Below are 21,758 nucleotides of genomic sequence, written 5' to 3'. Positions count from 1 at the left end.
AAATCACTGCATAAATGAAACATTGAATTACTTTAAATTCAGTTTCGCAGGTGCTCTTAGCCATGGCAACTAACGAGGGAAGAGGACACATTAAGCACATCCACCGCTCCTGCGCGCAACAGTGTCAGGCCTGGTTAACAACATTCACAGTGAGTGTAAGGGCAACTCTAATGAGGACTAAATCTAAATGTAGCCTAGAACTATAGGTTAATGGAAAAAGTCTTGCAGAGCAACTCCTGCCTCCTTGGCTAACGCCATATGTTTTTGGTTATAACCGTGACTGTGTCCAGATGGCTCGCAAAGCACGTAGGTGTTGCGCCCGAACTATAGCCAGCTGTCCGGGTACAAAAAATAACTATGACGTAACGGATGGCTAATTAGCTAGCTGCTCTGTGATATAGCTGTCATGTCAGTATCGTTTGAAACAATTTGAATGTTTTGTGCGTTTTCTAACCTGTATTTGTTTGGCCAGTAGTAATATCATAAAAAACTTACATTTTCACTTGGGTGAGCTGTTAAGAGTTGATAGAGGAGCCTTCGGTCAGATAACTAATAAAGAACAAAAGTTAAAGTCTTCTTGAGTGGGTATAAAAACACAAAAACACAAAGCTGAAATTTAACGTACTGATCATTTTTGGTCAGCGATCTTTGAAGTCAAGCCATTGCCCTGTTCTGTGACGTCATAGTTCATTTCTTATTGATGTCATTGTTGCGCAAACTAACCTCGTCACATTCGTCCTTAAGTTGTCACACTAGTGTGTGCACCTCGTTGAAAACACGACCGTAATCATTTTACCGAACTTTCTAGAAATAATTGTCAGAATGCTGCATCCGGAATACCTTTTTTTGCAGTATTTCTGCAGTCACTCGACCTTTAATATCAAACCTCTAGGGATGCATCGTAACAGTTTATTATTTCCGCTGACTCTGGAGCATGGTCATGGGGTTTTGCTTCCCTCCTTAGCCGCTGTCGGTTTCTGTTGCCCCGCAATGTCCGCGAGGTAGTCAGAACCCTGGACAGCCGCCGCCCCGCCCACAGCCACGCACTTCTGAATGATAGCCAGCTCGGTTTTCTTATTTATTTGGTTTTGGACAGTTTCATGCTTACTTCTAGCCTCGTTTTCAGTTGTTTTTTTTTGCCCCGTTTGTGTGTTTGGTTGTTTACTTATTCTTTTTTTTATTTTATGAATTATTTTTGTTTTATGGATAAGGGAATAAAGTGCCTCGTCTTTATTTGCTAGCTTGTGTCCTATACGTTCCAGTTTCGTTCACAAAACATGCCTACAGGCAGCAAGCATAGCTATTAATTCTCCTGTGATTTAGACAAAGGGCCGGATGTACCAAATATAGAGATAAATGGCAAAATAAATAAATAAATTCGTCCTGCATGATTTCCATTTCGCGTGGTATTGTAACAGGGTGTTAATTATAACACCGCTAATTTGCAAAGCATTCTCATCTCTCGAAAAGCTCATCTCTCTCTTTTGTAACTAGTTTTTCATTCATACATTTACGACATCTGTTCCCGTTGCAAGAATGTTTATGACAAGAATAGGCTAGCATTTGTGAATATTAAATAGGGAGAAGTGAGATAAAAAATGAAAAGTCTCCCTCCCTTTCTCATTAAAATTCTGTGCCAGTCTTCTGAGGAAGCAGCATGAGAGTACTTGGTTACTTCTTGGTTATTTTGTTGGGAAATAATAATCTACAAAGGCATACACAACATGCACATACGACTTCATAGTAATCAAGCACTTGTTTTGATTGACAGAACAAAAATATAAGCATAACACTATAAACTTTACTACAGTTTTATTCAACAGATAACACTTTATACACATTTCCCAATCCACTGATGCTATTTTCCACCTGAGTGCTGAGTCACCTTTAACTGCAAGGCATTCTTTTCTGTCAGCACATTCTCCATTAAGCAATTTGGTTATAATTTGACGGTAGTGAAGAATAAGTCATCATTTGCAATTACTTTCTGTTTCATAAAGGAATATGCCAACAGCACCAACAAAGAGGCCAATTCCTCCACTGATTTGGAAAATGCAGCGATTTTACTAATTTTTCCTCAAGACTGTTGCACAAGGAAGACGTTGCAGCCAAGTACTGGCCAGCCAGGATTCACTCCACATGCCCTTTATTGTGACTCACAGGTAAATGCGTTACATTTTCACCTACACCTTGGAGAATGGTGGTGACTGCTCAATACCATAAACCGTTTCTCGGAGAGAGAATATAGCCCGAAGCCAAACCTCCATCTCAGCAGAGAAGAAAAGAAAAAGAGGGAGAAGATTAGGGTTGGTTCCTCCTCCTCTTCTCTCCAGGAAGGACAGAGTTCCACAGATACACCTCCATTTATCTGGCTGACCAGAAACAGTTTTGAGATTTGTGTAGATGAAATGGTTCATTTTTTTATTTTTTTTATTTTAGGGCCATTTAGCTCGGGAAATATTGCTCCTGGATGCTCTCATTACCAGGGCAGCTGCACTCTGTGGAACACAGGAGTACACCTCTCTCTCCCTCACTTCCCTCCTTCTCTCTCTCCTCTTAAATCTCATTCCCCTCGTTCCTTGCCCTCCTCCTCCTCCTCCTCCTCCTCCTCTCCTCCCTCTCTTTCCTCCCTTTCCTCTTTTTGTCCTCCCTCCCCTCTCTCCCCTCCCGAGTTTCCCTCCTTTTCTCCTCCCTCTCCCCCCTGGCCCTGCGCCTCCTCCCCTGGAGCTCCTCCTTCTGGAGCAGAGTCTCGATCGTCTCCTCCTCCGGGGGCCGGCTCCAGGCACGGGGGTGGTGGGGGGTACTCTGGGAGGGTTGGGGGACGCTCAGGGGGGGTTCGGGGGCACTCTGGGGGGGTTGGGAGGCGCTCTGGGGGGGTTGGGGAGCACTCTGGAGGTGTACAGTACTCTGAGGTTCCAGTAGGGGGCGCCGTGGCTGCCTCCACAGCCCCATGGATAATATGGCGAGCTGCCCGGACGTGCTGCTGCTGGCTGGTCTTCACTGTCCCAGGACAGGGTCCAATCAGACAGCCATTTTTTTGGTTAGGTAAAGAAAAAAGAAAAAAGTTAATTTTATTATTTAATGTTACTATAACAGTAACAATATTATTTTTACCTTGGGATGGCAGTTAAATTTTAATTAATTGACAGTTTGTTTCACAGACTGTTGTGCACACTAGTGTGTTATTATTAGCACTTTGAAAAATGAGATCATTGATTAGTGAAGCGCTATCTTTGCTCAAACCTTCAGCCAAATCTGTGCATTCTGCCCAAACCTCTTCTCCCTCCAGGACATCTATCTATTCAGTAAGAGTGACTCCTTACCTTTATATCTTAACTGAATTACTGTACCACACTAGTGAGGCACTGTGAGCGTGTTACATTCTTTCATGTGGTTCTGTGTGGTTTATGTGGAGTATATATAGTATTTGTGGGGTCTGTATAGTTTTTATAGGGTCTGTGTGGTTTGTGTTGGTATTTGTGGGGTCTGTATAGTTTTTATAGGGTCTGTGTGGTTTGTGTTGGTATTTGTGGGGTCTGTATAGTTTTTATAGGGTCTGTGTGGTTTGTGTTGGTATTTGTGGGGTCTGTATAGTTTTTATAGGGTCTGTGTGGTTTTTGGGGACACACCCACCCCTGTTCCTGACGGTGATCTTCTGCACCTCGGGGATGAGGAAGCTGTACACCAGCTCCGCCACCAGCTCCTCCGAGCGCACGCTGGTCAGACTGCGGGGCCAAACGGGGCGGAATCAGAGAGCAGACCGAGCCTGTCCCACCAAAGCCCCCATCCCACTAAAGCCCCCGTCCCACCAAAGCCCCCGTCCCACTAAAGCCCCCGTCCCACCAAAGCCCCCGTCCCACCAAAGCCCCCGTCCCACTAAAGCCCCCGTCCCACTAAAGCCCCCGTCCATTAAAGCCCCCGTCCCACTAAAGCCCCGTCCCACCAAAGCCCCGTCCCACCAAAGCCCCGTCCGCTAAAGCCCCCGTCCCACCAAGCTCCCGTCCACCCAAGCCCCGTCCCACTAAAGCCCCCGTCCCACCAAAGCCCCCGTCCCACTAAAGCCCCCGTCCTGCCCAAGCCCCCGTCCTGCCCAAGCCACCGTCCCGCAAAAAGCCCCCGTCCCACCAAAGCCCCCGTCCCACTAAAGCCCCTGTCCCGCCCAAGCCCCGTCCCACTAAAGCCCCCGTCCCACCAAGCCCCGTCCCACTAAAGCCCCCGTCCACCCAAGCCCCGTCCCACCCAAGCCCCCGTCCCCCCTAAAGCCCCCGTCCCACCCAACCCCCGTCCCACCAAAGCCCCCGTCCTGCCCAAGCCCCCGTCCCACTAAAGCCCCCGTCCCACAAACGCCCCCGTCCCGCTAAAGCCCCCGTCCCACCCAAGCCCCGTCCCACTAAAGCCCCCGTCCCACCCAAGCCCCCGTCCCACCAAAGCCCCCGTCCCACTAAAGCCCCCGTCCCACTAAAGCCCCGTCCCACTAAAGCCCCCGTCCCACTAAAGCCCCCGTATCTAACTGAGGCATGTACCTCTCCTCCATGGCATAGGCGATGTCGTTGATCTCCTCGGCCATCCTGTGGATTTCCTCTCTGGCCTGTTCGTCGGCCGTCTTCTCAATGGCGCCCAGAATGACGTCCTCCAGGTACAGGTCCACTGTGGCCTGGTGCACCTGCACCACCTGAGGCACAGGGAGCACTCATCAGAACACTGGCCAATGAGCGGCAGGAGGGCCTGGTCTCATCAGAACACTGGCCAATGAGCGGTAGGAGGGCCTGGTCTCATCAGAACACTGGCCAATGAGCGGTAGGAGGGCCTGGTCTCATCAGCACACTGGCCAATGGGTGGGAGGGGGCCTGATCTCATCAGAACACTGGCCAATAGGAAGGGGGGAAATGTGGCAACGAGATTGACCTCAACCAGAAGCTCCAAACTGAGAGAAAAAGAAAACCAGGAGAGGATGGAGGTAGAGTTCAGAAAGAGAGCGAGGGGGCAGACAGAGAGATTAGGAAGAGAGAGAGAGAGAGAGAGAGTGGAGAGGAGGAGAGGAGAGAGAGAGGGGAGGGAGAGAGAGAGAGAGAGAGAGGGAGGGAGAGTAGGAGAGAGGGAGGAGAGAGCAGGAGAGAGGAGGGAGAGGGGAGAGAGAGAGGAGAGGGGAGAGGGGAGAGAGAGAGAGAGAGGGAGGAGAGTGGAGAGAGAAAGAGAGAGAGAGAGAGAGAGGAGAGGAGAGGGAGAGAAGAAAGAGAGAGAGAGAGGGGGAGGGGAGAGAGAGAGAGGGCAGAGAGACAAAGGGATAGACAGAGAGATTAGGAAGAGAGGGAGGGAGAGAGAGAGGGAGGGGGGCTGACCTGTCTGAAGATCTCGTCCTCCTCGCGGCGGCGCCTCTCCTCCGCCTGTCTCCGCCCGCTCTCCTCCGCCTCCCGCAGGCGGCGCTGGCGCTCTGCGAGCAGCGTGAAGGCGTGGATCCGCCGCTCCTCCTGCAGCCGCTCCAGCTCCTTCCACAGGAAGTCCAGCATGTCCGCCACCACGCCGCCCGCCAAACCCGCCTGCAGCGCCTCCGCCTCCAGCGCCTGGAACAGGGGCACCTGGGAATCTGAGTTTCTTTACTTAACGCCTGGAACAGGGACACATGGGAATCTGAGTTTCTTTACTTAACGCCTGGAACAGGGGCACCTGGGAATCTGAGTTTCTTTACTTAACGCCTGGAACAGGGGCACCTGGGAATCTGAGTTTCTTTACTTAATACATTTTCATTGTTTTGGTTGTCCTGGAAATAAAATTACTGTATGATCTTCTTAGGAGAACTGGCTGTTCTTGTGGGTGCATGGAACTCACTCTATGGTTGTTTGCACGTGTAATGATATGGTAGAGAGTGTGTGTGTGTAATGATATGGTGATCTGTGTGTAATGATCTGTGTGTTTTTCTCTCACCTTGTGATGCTGCAGCTCTCTCTGTCTCTGCAGGGCCAGTGTGGCCTGTTTCTCAGCCTTCTGCAGCTCCTGCTCCCCCTGCTGGAGAGCGTGAGTACTGCGCAGCTCCTGGATGAGCTCCAAGCGCCTCTCCTTCTCCTCATACACCTGAAAGGAGTCGAGAATAAATAAACACACACACTCACACACACACACTCACAACCCACACCCACACACACTCACAACCCACACCCACACACACACTCACACACACTCACACACACACTCACACACACACCCACACTCAACACACTCACACACACACACACACACACACACTCACACACACTCACACACACACTCACACAACACACACACACACACACATCACACACACACACTCACCACACACACTCATACACACACACTCACTCACACACACACACACACACACACACACACACACTCACACACACACACACACACACTCACACACACACCCTCAAGTCTCTAAACACGCAGACAACCTTCATTCACAAATACCAGGTTTCCATTCACATTTTCAGTCGCATACCAATAAACTTCATTCACATGCTCCACATACAGACAGGCACACATGCACAGACACACCCACACACTCGCACACATACACACGCATAGAACCACCCACACACACACACACCATTAACAAATTTACCTGACAGAAAAAAATGTAAAAATTATTCACATGCTTTTGCACATTCAAACCGGAATCCCAGGCTGTGTGTGAGATCTTTCCGGAAGCTCTACACTCCCACTGCTGCAGCTGAGCCCTAATGAACTCACCGCCTGCTGGCTGGAAGCTCCTCTGAACAGCTTCTGCAGACAGACGACCGCCAGGTCCCTCTCCTCAACCCCCTAACGCAGAGAGGAGATTACAGACAGAGAGCGGTACTGACACACACTACTGACTCACATTACTGACACACACTACTGACGCACATTACTGACATACATTACCAACACACATTACTGACACACATTACCGACACACATTACTGACACACTACTTACACATATTACCAACACACACTACTGACACACACTACTGATGCACATTACTGACACACATTACTGACACACATTACCGACACACACTACTGACACACACTACTGACACACATTACTGACGCACATTACTGACACACATTACCGACACACACTACTGACATACACTACTGACACATATTACTGACACACATTACCAACACACATTACTGACATATATTACCGACACACACTACTGACACACATTACTGACACACTACTTACACATATTACCAACACACACTACTGACACACACTACTGACGCACACTACTGACGCACATTACTGACACACATTACCAACACACATTACTGACATATATTACCGACACACACTACTGACACACACTACTGACGCACACTACTGACACACTACTTACACATATTACCAACACACACTACTGACACACATTACTGACACATATTACTGGCACACATTACCGACACACATTACCGACACACACTACCGACACACATTACTGACACACATTACTGACACACATTACCGACACACACTACTGACATGCACTGACACATATTACTGACACACATTACCAACACACATTACCGACACACACTACTGACATACACTACTGACACATATTACTGACACACATTACCAACACACATTACCGACACACATTACCGACACACACTACTGACACACATTACTGACACACATTACTGACACATATTACTGACACACATTACCAACACACATTACCAACACACACTACTGACACACATTACTGACACACATTACTGACACATATTACTGACACACATTACCAACACACATTACCGACACACACTACTGACACACACTACTGACACACATTACTGACACATTACTGACAGGCTGACGCTGTGTTTGGACCCGCAGACAGAAATAAAAGCTGAAATATAAAATGGCTGGAGTACCGCGGGCGGGGGTGTGACGGCCGGGGTGGGGGGGCGAGGGGCGGGTTTCTCAATCTTGTACAGGAAGCGCAGCGGCTTCTTCTCCTCCACCTTCACCTTCCTCTCCTTCAGCTCCTGGGGGGGAAATACACCTGCGTCACCCCCGGCAACCCTGACGCACCTGTCTCTAACACCCACGCACCCGTACTGCGGGAGCCGCTGGCGTTAGCCGTACCTCGTGTGTCCTGACCAGCTCCATCTCCCGCCGGTCTGCCCGCCGGACGAACCCGCTCCCCGTCCTGGGTTTGGGCGCGCGGATACAGGCCTCTGTGACGGACAGCGGCAGCGTGGACTCCAGCACCAGCAGGCCTGAACAGCATAGGCCACGTCCAGAGTTAATAACCCTACATAACGCTACATTCAGAGTTAATAACCCTACATAACGCTACATTCAGAGTTAATAACCCTACATAACGCTACATTCAGAGTTAATAACCCTACATAACGCTACATTCAGAGTTAATAACCCTACATAACGCTACATTCAGAGTTAATAACCCTACATAACGCTACATTCAGAGCTAATACCACTACATTCAGAGTTAATAAAGCTACATTTAGAGCTAATAACACTACATTCAGTGTTAATAATGCTACATTCAGAGCTATTAAGAGTTATTAAGAGTTAAGAGGGCTACTAAAACCCAATACTTTGTGAACCCAAACCTTCGTAAGTGTTCTGGAGCCAGTCCTTGACGCTGATTGGCCCGTCGCCGTCCCCGTCGGGGAAGCGTGCGATTCGGGAGACGGGGGTGGAGGCACGCGTCCCGCGGCTGCAGTACTCCTCCACGACGCCCCTCCTGCGCAGCTTCCCCTCCACGTTCCTCCTCTTCTCCATCAGCCTCCTGATCGCTGCAGGCCAGAGGAGGCGCACCGTGACCAACGGCCCAAGGCGAGGAGGCGCAGACCTCCACACTGTGACTGACAGCCCAAAGCGAGGAGGCGCAGACCCCCACACTGTGACCAACGACCCAAGGCGAGGAGGCGCAGACCCCCACACTGTGACCAACGGCCCAAAGCGAGGAGGCGCAGACCCCCACCGTGGAACAAGGCGCCCAACAAGCGAGGAGGCGCAGACCCCCACACTGTGACCAACGGCCCAAAGGGAGGAGGCGCAGACTCCCACACTGTGACCAATGGCCCAAAGCGAGGAGGCGCACTTCCACTGCTAAACCTACAGGCCCCTCCCTCATAGCTTCCTCAAGAAATGAGCTAACGTGGGACATCTGGTCTTTTACACACCTGAAATGACTTTTTTAAAAACAAGGATACAGTAGATACAACGCTTCCCCTCTGTGTGATTACTCCCTTTCTGCCACACGCCCTCCGCCATTCTGATCGCGCGTGTGAGCGGAGGAGGAAGAGCGGGGTGAGGAAGAGGAGGGCGGCGGCGCTCACAGAGGACGTAGTCCTTGCGGATCTTCCTGATCTTGGCGTCCTTGTCGCGCTGGCGCTGGGCGAAGCGAGCGTCCAGGTGTTTGACAAGCAGCTGCTGCTGCCGCTCCTCCCTCTGGCTCAGCAGCTGAGTCAGCAGCTCCAGCCGCCTCTCCTGCAGCCTGGGGGGGGGCATGGAGGGGCACATTGGGGGGGCGGTCACATGGGGTGGTCACATGGAGCGGTCACATGGTGGTTACATGAGGGGGTCACATGGGGGTCGTATGGGGTGGTCACATGGGGCGAGTCACATGGTGGGGTCATATGGTGGGGTCACATGGTGGGGTCACATGGGGGGTAATATGGGGGGGTCACATGGGGGGTAATATGGGGGTGGTCACATGGGGCGCAGTCACATGGAGGGGTCACATGAGGGCGAGCCGTGGGCTGTTACCCCCCACCATCTTTGTATTTTCCTGCTGTGCACTCAGCATGATTTCTGAGGGCTTTCACCAAATTCAGCCAACTTTGGGTCATAATCTGCATCCCTCCCACACAACAGTTCCCAAAGCTCATACAGCCAAGCTGTACTTGAAGAAAGTCTATCGCCATGCTGTGGTGGTTTTTTTATTTTTCAGGAATTCGTCTGACAGAACTCAATATAAGTGTAAAAACCGTCCTTGCTTGTTGTGCCAGTCAACAATGACCTGACAAAACCTGACAAGGTAGGATGAGGTGAGACTGCACTGGCAGGTGGGGCTTCCCAGGACAGGCCCTGATTGGTTACACTAACATTCCGGTGCAAGGTTTGGAGCGCAGTGTGCACACTGTGTGTTATTCCTGCGTCTCCCCTGTAATTATCGAACGCAGTCACGCATTCATTCTGAGCTGCGCTGACGCAGCCAGCAGCTTTAACTGGCCTATCGTGACTCACATAAACCACGTCCTTTACCCCCCCGGGCTGCAGCCGAGAAAGAGGTGGAGTGACAGGCAACAGGTGTGAGTGACAGGTAACAGGTGTGAGTGACAGGGCTGCTTCCGAGTCCCTACATGGCACACAGAGCAGCACTGATCCAGGTGCAGTCCCCGCTGCTGTGCTCTGCATCCAGGCGTCATTTCTGCGCTGCCCTCTTGGCCTGGTCTCTTCCTGGTACAGTACAGGTAAGACTGAGGCCTGATTTATACTTCAGCGGGGTACGCGTAAAAATGGGTCTGTGTAGTGGAGGCATTGTGTGGCACGGACCACATAAAGACTGCAGACTACAACCGCATAAATAACATAACATAACATAATGAGGACAGGCTATTCAGCCCAACATTGCTCGCCATTTTCCTAACCAAAGTGTACCTAGTGCTCTGATTACCTACACTAGACTAAGCAGAATCCAACACCACGTCAAACCTGGTCCTGAAATCCCCCAGAGTTTCTGCCTCTACTACGTGACCTGGCAGGCTGTTCCACACATTGAATACTCTCTGCATTAAAAAATTCTTTCTAATGTTTGTGTGGAATTTACCTTGATAGTTACTGTGCTCATTTATGCCCCCTGGTTCCACTAACAGAACTCTGAAGAATCACTTCGTTGATCCCCTTTATGAATTTAAAAGCCTCAATCAAAATCCCCCTAAGTCTCCTTTAGACTCCCTTTGGTTTGCATACCTCCTCAATAATTTAAAAGTGCGTAGTGAGCAAGTAGCGTAACACAGCCTTCAGACGCAGGTCCCTCACTCACTTCTGAATCTCGCTCTCTCTGAAGGCCCACTCCTTCCTCTCCATGGCCTCCATCATCCTCTTCCTCTTGTGCAGCTGGGCCAGGTCGCTCAGCGGGGGCAGCGATGCCTCCCAGGCCCTCTTCTGCCTCATGCGCTCGATCATCTGCACCTCCGCCAGGCCAGCGGGCAGCCCGCGGTCTGCAAGGGGGGGGGGGGGGGCGCGGGTGGCAGGACAGGCATGGGGGGGGAGGGGCTGGTGCGAGGCGGGGGCAGGGGAGATGGGCGTGTGAGGATGAGACATGTCACAGAGAGAGAGAGGGAGATAGTGAGAAAGAGAGCGAGAGAGAGACAGTGAGAGAGTGTGTGAGAGAGAGAGAGAGAGAGAGAGAAAGGGGGGGGGCAGAGAGATTAGGAAGAGAGAGAGAGAGGCCTTGGTCAATTACCGGCACCACTTCTGATAAAGCTCTGAAATGATGGGCATCATCAAGCTTTTTCAATGCTTCTTCTAAAGCCAGAACTGAAAACTGGCAATTTTAACAGCTTTTTAATCTACTGCACTACGTGACACACTCAGCTGAACGCAGGTTCAGGAAAAGGACAGACAGCACTGAAACTAAATACAACCGCAGCTCTGTGTGAAGTTTTTCCAGTGAGGCACGTGACAGCAGTGTAGCCAAAAATATTGTTGTGGTTGGTCCTGCACAGCACTAGGCTGGCATTCACAGCTGGCTGTGGTGCATCAGCCAAGATGAAGCTGAACGTACTCCAGGTGAGCGTGACCAGGGTGAGCAGCTCGGGGCTGGATCCGGGGCGCACGGCGTATTTGGGGGTGTAGGGGTCCGTCTGCGCCTCGCTGTCCCGGTAGTCGGTCTGCGTGTGCACCGTGCGGTGGGCCGCGACCGGGACGTGCTCCTGGGCCCCCTCCATGCTGAACCGCGGGCTCCTGCCAAACGCGTGACATCACAATGCCTTCATGACATCACAATGCATTAATTTAGCAGGCCCCGCCCACTCCTGTGTGTGTGTGAGCATGCACTCATATAAGGTTAAATCACAGTCGCAGTACTACCCATGAGGAGAAGTACCTTTATGTCTTAACAACACAGTACCAATGTGCTAAATCAGGGGGGTCTAATCTTAGGCGAAAAGGGCCAGTGTGGGTGCAGGTTTTTGTTTTAGCACTAAGACACCCGATTCTATTTATCAAGGGCTCGGTTAAACACCGTGATTAGCTAATTAGCTGAAACAGGTGTCGTAGTTCTGGGCTTAAACAAAAACGTGCGTCCACGCTGGCACTTTTCGGATAAGATTAGGGACCCCCGTGCGAGAGAAATAGAACCTTGAGGTCACAGAAACTCCGGTCTGTCATTAAAATGGAGAGCAGAACTGGTACGGAGTCGCACGCAGTCGCACACTCACTTTGGCACGGCAAAGACTACATCTGGGGGCACGAGCTGGGTGAAGGGAAGCAGCGGCCTGTACGGGAGGAAACGGGGGGGGGGGGGGAACCACAGCATTGCTCCATTAAAAAGTACATACAAGTTTTACATACAAAAATAATGTTGTGACAGGAACAGGAACAAATCCCACAGTCACACAGTTCCTGATTTCCAGCCATATGCTGAGGTCTCTGTAGCAGATCCCCTGCAAATAGCTAGGGTCTCCCAGGTATTCACTGCACTGGATGCACAAAATGATATTACTCACACACACACACACTCAAACATGCATGCACACACACACACACACACTCACACACATACACACACACACATATCAAGCATCACAGAGTGCTTTGCAACTAAGTAAATGTCTCTCACAACAGTCAGTTGCAATACAAGCAACAATCCATATACTGACTCATAGTTCTGCTCTGCATCAGTGCACTTTGCTTAAAAAAAGGTGTGTGTGTGGGGGGGGGGGGGGGGGCAGTTTACCGCTTGAAAAACTTCCATCGATCGGCACCTGAAATATCGCAGTCCCCCGGATCGCCATGGGCTGCTGGGTTGAATCTAAAAACACAAAAACATTCCGTGCACTGTCATACAGAGTTTGAAAGGCACTTCAATATTTCCACATAATCAACCCGCGGAAAGCTATGCAGAGCCGGACTTTCTTCACTTGAGTTCATTTTTAAGCGTCACAGTCGTTTCCGTCTCAGCATTAGAGCGCGAGCGCTAGCGCCGTTACCCCGCGCGCCGCATCGCCTCCTTCCGCTGCTCCGCGAGTCCTCGCCAGCGCCGGTCGATGAACGCGGGCACGGGATCCGCGGCGTCCAGACGCAGGCTATACCGCGGGCGGTGGGGGAGCTCGCTGAACATGGTCTTAAATTCCGGAACTTTTTTCTGAGAGGGTCGGATACAAACAGCGAACGTGACCAAAAATTGATGCAACAATTCACAAAATATTCACATCGGTCTACGTTTTAACTGTCTCGGCATGAAGGGTTATAATTGGATTTTTTAAATGCTGGAATCTAGATTTCTAAAATCTAGACTTTAGATGTGTTATTTGGATTCATACATTTTGTTTTTCAAATTTTATATTCATGGCAAAATTGCACAAACATGATCCACTAGACTGTATGGGTCAACTGCAGTGTGTGCTTAGCTGTTTAAACCTCAGGTTAAAACCACTGGACCACAGCACTGCATCCCAACTTGGGAAAACCTATCCAAAGCTGTGGGCTAAGGATGTGCTGTTCCCGTTTACATGCAGTTTTGTGGCCTAGAGGTTTACACCTAGGGTTTAAACTCCAGCGAAGGACACACTGCAATTGACCCATCACCTCAAGGTGTGTCTGGTCAGATCTTGTGAGAGATGAATGCACACATCACAATAACCTACTATAAAAAGTGTACATGTCACATGCATTGTCTGACTATTTTGTACAGTCTCCAAATATACATGTATTAATAATGATGAAGATGATGATTATTACCATAATAATAATAATAATAATGGGTAGGCCTACATACTCCGGGAAATGTACAGTACCCATACAGTCTTGCAAATGTACGTGCATAGGTAAGGCAAGTTGTTATTTTTACACAGATAGGCAGGTAGAAGGACAGAAACATACTTACCACCCGCCCTAGAGACGCCAAGGCTTGGAATCGTGCCCGGGTATGATCAGTTTCACTACCGAAGGTGCAAACTGGATCTGAATGTGTGCAAAGAAATTCGAACGTCATTCATGATCAAACATTTACCATTTAGCTATTTGTCTATATATGTTTAACCATTTACATAGAACGCTACACATCAGGGGGGTATTTATTTGCTTACCATTTTGCCTTAGACTATACCACAGTAGTGGAAAATGTACATTTTCTTGGAAAAGAATGAAGTTAAACCTCAGCTAGCTGAAGCTAGCGCTGGAAATGAACTCACCATACAGATAGTCGTGCGCCCGTTGTTGTTTATACCCTCTAAAAGTACCCTCATTTCGCCGATTAAGTGTATGAGTGACTCCCAGACTCATTTTTAATGTTTGATTTTAAAAAAATACAGAAAAGATTAGTATGTATGCATAAAATAAGTGAAATTCTTTAACAGAGTTAATCACTGACAGCTTCGTTCTCACATCAGAGCTGCTAAGCCTTTTGAGGTTCTGGCAGGGAGGTTGCTATGGTGATTGTAAACAGTTACATCCGTCTAACACAGGAAGGAAAGTGCCGCGGAACCATATTCGTTGTAAATAAGTTGTTGGTGAGGCAGTAGAAATAACACATTTACATTTCACATTATGTTAAAGTAAATAATGTCTTTTTACGAGCAAGTGCATGGACTGAAATCAAACCGTTCAACATTATTCAATATATAAAATAGATAAAAATAGGCAGAACGTTGTATTTTTCCATTCTGGAATTAATGTTCTTCGGTGTGCATTTGTGAGCAGCAACCTCTTTCTGATTTGCTTCACAGACGCAATCAGCACATTAGCGTGTGCATAGGCTATGTCAGAGCAATAATAGGAGAAAAAGAGAGAACACATTTGTTTAGCCAGTCCATGATGTAGTCGAATAGACTCAGTTTTATAAATGACGTGTATTTTCTGCGTTTGAACTCTCTCTTAGATTTTAGAATTCACATTTTATCGTCTTACTTTTATATTGATATTACATTGTGAGGACGTTGGTTAATTTGAATTCGATTGATAGGCTATATATTTATTCCCATTTGACACTGGCTGAACAAGTGTTACTAACTGCACGTTTAGTATCAAAAATCAGGTCTTATTCCTACATTGTTTAATTATTTATTCCCACATTGTTAAATTATTGCTGCATGTACACCTGTGATGAACGTCCAACTGGAGAAAATAACTCATTCCCGTGTAGCGAATAAACAACTGGCCAGATAAGAATTACGTTGCCATTGTTGACATTAACGTGATATCAACTTTGATAAACTCTGTATCGCAAAATTAAGACCGAAAAAACACCTGAAATACTTTTTCTTTCAATGATATGAAAACGTGCAGAAATCACCATTCCACGAAAGCACTGCGGTGCACACTCATATCATGTGACAGGGATCAGTGAGGCTGACGTGGGGGGAGTCCGTGGGGGAGACAACTTCCGCTGAAATTGTGAAAGCGTTGATTGACTTGCCTTTGAATGAATCAGACAATGGAGAGAAAGGCGAATGGCGGCTTTTGGAGAAAATCCAGCCAATCACGAGAAGGAAAAAAAAGAACTAACCGCAGGTTCAGAAGTGATGTGGCCTATAATGCCATAGATGGTATCGAATGGAAGAGAAAAGTTACATGTTGGTAACATATGGTAGCAAACTTTTGTTAGAATGAATGGAGCAGCTTACTCAAACTTTGACAACCAAGAACACGTTCTCAAATTAGGCGAAACATTTGAGAAACAACCGAAAAGCGCATTCCACACAGTACGATGTAAGTAACAAGTATATTTCGTATGAACACGCTTAGCTAGTTCAGATATTAGGATAAATATGGTCTGTCAGTGGATTGTGTTAAGTTAATAATTTGCAGACCGTTTCTGCTAACACATATTGAAGAATCTAGCTCCTTGCCTGCTTTCAGGCTTATAGAAAGCCAGCTGGGCAGCAGGCTAGCTAGTTTAACTGGCTAAAATTATGCCGAAATGATCTGTGCTAGTGGATTTCCTCGCATCCGCATTAGTTTGTGGCGAGACACGTAAGTTGTTTAGTTTAAATTTGTTCATCACGTTACGTGTTTGTTTCTTAAGTTAGTGGATTGTATTTTGACAGTTTTGTTTAGCTAGAGTCTTGAGTTTTAATTATCTCGGAAATATGAGAAAACCGTGGAGCTACAGTGCCCTCTAGAGGATTAAATTAAACGCATCGCTCAGCTGAATAAAACTGTCACTCTGTGTAGCGTTAAATTAGGCCTACTTAGCAATAAAGTAGTATTCTCTTATTACAAAGAATTTTCCTTTTGATTTACGCTACTACCGCAATCACGCAGTTCCAAAAATGGCCTTGTATAATGTCGTGTTTTTCCACACAGATGATTTCAAACCCGCTTCCATTGACACCGCATGCGAGGGGGAGCTGGAGGTCGGGAAAGGAGAGCAGGTGACGATTACTTTGCCAAATCTGGAGGTACGTCATTTTTTAAAACCTTTCCCCATTATATCTACCGGGTTAATGTTAATCTTAACAGTGGACGGGAAAGTGTACATGTGAGCGATATGAATTGACAACGGCATACGAATCTGACATCTGCTTATCCTGTGCCCAAGGGATCGACCGCACCGATAACGGTTTTCAAAGGCTCCAAGCGACCGTACATGAAAGAATGCATCCTGATCGTGAACCACGACACCGGGGAATACCGGCTGGAAAAGCTCAACAGCAACATTGCGGTGAAGAAGACCAGGTGTGTGAGCCAGCCTGGGAATGTCTGCTGTTCTGATGTTCTTTCCATTATCAGACCATAAGCTGGGGCTTGTCAGCCCTCATGCTGGGCTGCTGTAGGCTCTGTGGTTTTTACCCACCATTTGCCATCCTGCATCGAATCAATATTCTGGTTGTACCAATTTCGGCTTTCCTCCCTTCTTCAGAACATCACAGTGGTTACCAGACCCAGACAGTGGCTGCTGGGAAGCTGGAGGATCTTGAGAAAAAGAGTTTAGAAGTCTCACGTTAATTTAAACCAGCTGTGTTCAGGACTTCTGAGAAATAGAGTAGCCTGACCTTAAACCAGGGCTCTTCTACTCTGGACCTTGAAGGCCACAGGCTAATGTATACCCCAAAAAAAGCAGGTGAGAAGAACTGTAGGTGTGGTCCAGTGGTTTTCAGTCTGGGTACTGGGGACCCCTGGGTCCATTGCAGTGCACTTAGCTGGAGTCTAAACCTCAGGTTTGAACCTGAACTGCAGCAGTTATCCAAAGCTGTGGAGTAAGGATGAGCTGTTCCAGTTTTAATATAGACGTGGTGGGATTGTCCGGAAGTGCTGTTTGTTTTCAGGGCTGGTGGGGTTGTCCTAAGTGCTCTTTTCAGGGCTGATGGGATTGTCCTAAGTGCTGTTTTCAGGGCTGATGGGATTGTCCTAAGTGCTGTTTTCAGGGCTGATGGGATTGTCCTAAGTGCTGTTTTCAGGGCTGGTGGGGTTGTCCTAAGTGCTGTTTTCAGGGCTGATGGGATTGTCCTAAGTGCTGTTTTCAGGGCTGATGGGATTGTCCTAAGTGCTGTTTTCCCTCAGGGCGGAGGGCAGCAGTAAGATCCAGTCCCGGCTGGAGCAGCAGACCAATCGGCTGAGCCAGCAGATGAAGAGTGGGAATGGGGGAGGCAGCAAGGCCCCGTCCGGCTCCAAGAGCTCCCCTCCCAAAGAAAAGCTCTCCCCCAGCTCCCCCATGGACGATATCGAAAGAGGTACACCCCCCCCCCCCCCGAAAAAAGAACTATCTTTTCATTTAAGCTCAAGATATTGAAAAATTTTATTAATTCAAAGCTGTTCATAAAATGTGCCCTTTGTGTGTTTCGTTGATTAAAAGAAATGCACAGTAACAAAATGCAATAATCAAATTATCAGGGGGGAAATGATAAAGTCATTATCTTTCATTTTTGAAAACACACACAACATTTTTTTCAAAATAATCAAAAATAGAACATACTCCCTTTGTCCTTGCCTGGGTTGTGGTAACTGGATACACAGTGTGGCCATGGTAACCATGCCTGGGTTGTGGTAAGTGGGTGCACACAGTGTCGGCATGGTAACCATGCCTGGGTTGTGGTTAGTGGGTGCACACGGTGTCGGCATGGTAACCATGCCTGGGTTGTGGTTAGTGGGCGCACGCGGTGTCGGCATGGTAACCAGGCTGACCAATCCCACGCAGAGCTGATGGCCGAGGCCCGGGAGATGGATCAGATGAGCAGCGGGGGCAGCTCCTCTGAGTCCCGAAGCTCCTCCTCCAGCAGCGAGGACAGCTCCAGCAGCAGCAGCGACTCCGAGGACGAGGCTCGGCCCCGCCCCCCCGCTCCCTCCGGCCCCGCCCACTCCTCTGGCCCCGCCCACAGCATGCCCGTCATCTCCGCCTCTCACAGTCGCGCCGAGGAGGCCGGGGGCGGCGGCCACTTGATGAGCACGCTCAGTAAGTCCCGAATCAGACCCCCCTGCCCACAAAGCGTTTCAGAGCAGGAGTGCTGATCTGGGTTCAGTTTGGCCATCGTCGCTCATAGAGGACGAGGTTTGGGTACGGCTGGGGGAAAAACTGATCCTAGATCAGCTCTCAAACCCTGAGCGACGTCATGAATACTGGCCCAGTGCTTCTGTCCTTATGCATTTAGAGTGATTCATTCCCCCTCTCTTCCACAGAAAACGACCTTCAGCTGAGTGAGTCCGGAAGTGAAAGTGATGATTACTGATTGTGGATCACCTGAGGAGAGAGAGAGAGAGAGAGAGAGGGGGAATGAGTGAGTGAGTGAGTGAGTGAAGGAGAGAGGTGTGTCTGCTGCCCTGACCACCTTAAGGAACGTGGCTTTTTAGGCCTAAATGTGCTGGTGGAACAGTCATGCATTTCTGCCTATCCGAATGGCCTCGTTATGAGTTGGATTCCTTAAAGTATCTCTTCTGTATTTTATTTCAATCACTTTATCAGTTTATCATCTCAGTTGTGCAGAGGACCAGGAGTGAATGTTGTGATTCCTTTAAGAGCAACTCTTGTATTATTTGTTTTCAGTTTTGTTTTTTTTGTTTTGCTTTGGGGGGGGGGACTCAGTGCAGAACTGGAAGCCAGCGTTGTGTAGTTTTTGGGTGGTGTTATGCTGCCAAGATCATTCAGTGTACTTCAACCATATCACTATACCAGTGTAGCCTTTTCTGTGCTGGACTTCAGCAAAGGAGATCTTTTCAGTCAAGTCAGCGCTCATTCAACGATGGAACGAGCCTTGAGCTTTTGCCTTATGTTGTACAGCCGTATGACCTTAAAGCCTGTGGAGGTCAGGAAGTACCTGTGGCTTCTTCAGTCAGAAATAAGAGGACGATAGCTACTTTCATTACTTTCACTTGTGTTCTGCTTGAACAGATCTTTGTAGAGCTTTTTCGACCCTTGTGCTGCTTATGCCATATCAAGGATGTTTGTCTTGATGAATTGCTGCACTACTTATACTTAAAATAAGAAACTTAATCATTTTTGAGTCTTAAAATTAAGGTCATGAGCCCATACGAAGACATTATGTATCTCAGAGATCATGCTTCTTGGCTTTTGCGCTTGAAACCTGCAATACTTGAATCTGTCTCGTCATGATTATTTATTTTTCCGATATTTGCAGAATAGACCAACACACTTTTGTTTTAAACATGGAGAGGCAACGGACTTGGTCTTTGTGTAGTATGGACATTTAGCTGCTAGTAATTAACTACATTTAAGTCTGGTTAAAATCATCATGTGCACGTGTTTGGATGGTGAACTGAAGGCTTTTGCAGAAATCTTTTTTTTTCAGTTACAGCAACATTTTCATTTCCTTGAATATTTCAAACTTCCATGACTGGCTGTTAGTATTCAGCTGTGGTCGATTACCTGACCATTCCTGGGACTTAAGACAGGAGATATTTATGTGTAGAGGGCTGCAGCTGTGTTTGTACAGGCACTGTGATACGCACAACATGCTTTCTCAATTAAAAAAAAAAAAAAAAAAGAAGTAGAAGAACCGCTTTTCTAAGGGGCTGATGGTCTGGTGACAAACGCATCGTGTAGAATCTGAAAAGATGTGGGCGTGCTTATGGCCGCCGTTGAGCCCGCGTGTGGGCGTGACGCGCTGAACCCCAAACGGACCTACGGACAGGACGGTCCTCCGGAAGAGCATCTCCACCCCAGCGTCGCCACCGCCGGGTCCGTGACCCCACTGGACCTGCCCCTCAGTGACTCGCTGGCGTATGTACTGAAAATGTATGGATCAATAAAGATTTTAAAAGTCAACCCGTGTCCTCTCATTTTCCCTGATGTTTTTGCGGCTGCTGCCGGTGACGGGGATTATGGGGCGTGATCGGTTTTGAAGTGAGCCTGCGCCAGAGTGGAAAATGGCTCGGGTTTTTGTTGTTGTTTGCGTTTTTTAAAATGCTGAAGCCTTGTTATGAACGCAGCGGAACGCTGCACTGTGCGATTCCCGGCAGTCCGGCTCCAGATTCCCCGCCTGTGACTCCTCTTTGTGTCCGGCGGTGCGGTCTTCACGGTCGCTGGTTTGCAGGAATGTGCTTTCAATCAAATGAAGGCCTTGATTTCAAATTAGGTCAGTGACCATTAAAATCACACCCACGGAAGCAGAGAACAGTCAACAGCCGCTTAAAACTGGGATTTACTTTCCCTCGCTGTGACTGATGCCTGCAGGAGTTACCTTTCTCAATATGTTTTATAAAAGGGGAGGGCAGCTCCAAGCCGCACTTACCTGTTTCCCATGGGGCATGAAACCCGTCCCCCTGAGACACGGCTGGCTTCAGGACCCTGAGCCCATCTTTCTCTCGAACCCGACCAGCCATAGACCGTGTGAGGGGACAGTTAGGGGCGTGCTTGCACAAGCTAGTGTACGTCCGCCTCCTTGAGAGAGTATGTGGGCCAGTTGCCACGCTACATGTGGTAACTTGTAGCGCTGCAGTTTGTCTAGGACGTTGTCTAGTAACCGCATGCTTTAGGCGAGTGTAATGACTTCATTCGTCAGATCGGGATGAAGTTTCGCTTGTATGCAGCATGTTCTCCTATGTGGATTTGAGTGGTCATATAGCCTGTGGTATTTCACTAGGACTGAACTGTGTTTACAGACATTGAGTGTTTCTGTTTCGAGAGCAGCTGGCCAGCTGTGTGTGTGTGTGTATGTGTGCGCATGTGTGTGCACATGCATGTCTGTGCGTGAATGTGTGTGTGTGCGCATGTGCATGTCTGTGTGCGAGTGCACACACGTGTGGGTGTGTTTGAGAGAGAGACAGTGCGTGTGTGTGCACATGCATGTCCGTGTGTGTGTGTGTGTGCATGTGCATGTCTGTGTGTGAGTGCACACGTGAGTGTGTGTGGGTGCGTTTGTGTGAGGGGGTATGTGTGTGTGTACGTGCACATGCATGTCTGTATGCACGTGTGTGTCTGTGTTTGTGTGCACATAAATGCAGGTTAAAATTACTATTAAGAAGAAATTTCTAAACAAAACGTTAGAAATTCTGATAAGAAGCAGACTTCTGTGAGCTGTCCTACAATAATGAAGACGAGGAAATATTTCTGAATTATAAAATCAGATTTT

At 48.4% G+C, this 21,758-nt stretch overlaps 2 protein-coding genes across 3 annotated transcripts; one reads left to right on the top strand and one right to left on the bottom strand.

Moving 5' to 3' along the window:
- Nucleotides 1-1,797: 1,797 nt before the first annotated feature.
- Nucleotides 1,798-15,645, bottom strand: LOC135251845 (cilia- and flagella-associated protein 91-like). 2 transcript variants are annotated; one of them, XM_064329676.1, is made up of 17 exons: nt 15,527-15,645; nt 14,120-14,196; nt 13,224-13,378; nt 12,971-13,045; nt 12,453-12,509; nt 11,798-11,976; nt 11,054-11,231; nt 9,345-9,502; nt 8,613-8,798; nt 8,122-8,255; nt 7,908-8,021; nt 6,727-6,798; nt 5,923-6,069; nt 5,340-5,561; nt 4,524-4,672; nt 3,634-3,725; nt 1,798-3,000 (listed from the first exon to the last, which is right to left on the bottom strand). In XM_064329676.1, the coding sequence occupies exons 3-17, from the start codon at nt 13,352-13,354 to the stop codon at nt 2,564-2,566; spliced, it is 2,331 nt and encodes a 776-aa protein (XP_064185746.1). In that variant the 5' UTR covers nt 13,355-13,378; nt 14,120-14,196; nt 15,527-15,645; the 3' UTR covers nt 1,798-2,563. The 2 variants fall into 2 exon arrangements, with proteins under 2 accessions (XP_064185746.1, XP_064185745.1); XM_064329675.1 differs by lacking the exon at nt 15,527-15,645 and adding an exon at nt 14,427-14,662.
- A 75-nt stretch (nt 15,646-15,720) lies between these two features.
- eaf2 (ELL associated factor 2) lies at nt 15,721-20,452 on the top strand. The gene is made up of 6 exons (XM_064329684.1): nt 15,721-15,942; nt 16,540-16,634; nt 16,775-16,911; nt 17,737-17,906; nt 18,371-18,625; nt 18,850-20,452. The coding sequence occupies exons 1-6, from the start codon at nt 15,840-15,842 to the stop codon at nt 18,897-18,899; spliced, it is 810 nt and encodes a 269-aa protein (XP_064185754.1). The 5' UTR covers nt 15,721-15,839; the 3' UTR covers nt 18,900-20,452.
- Nucleotides 20,453-21,758: the final 1,306 nt, after the last annotated feature.

This window comes from Anguilla rostrata, chromosome 3 (genome assembly GCF_018555375.3).
Source record: "Anguilla rostrata isolate EN2019 chromosome 3, ASM1855537v3, whole genome shotgun sequence".
Lineage (NCBI taxonomy): Eukaryota > Metazoa > Chordata > Actinopteri > Anguilliformes > Anguillidae > Anguilla > Anguilla rostrata.
Note: the sequence above shows the minus strand (reverse complement) of the source record. Positions and strands in the feature narration are given on the sequence as shown.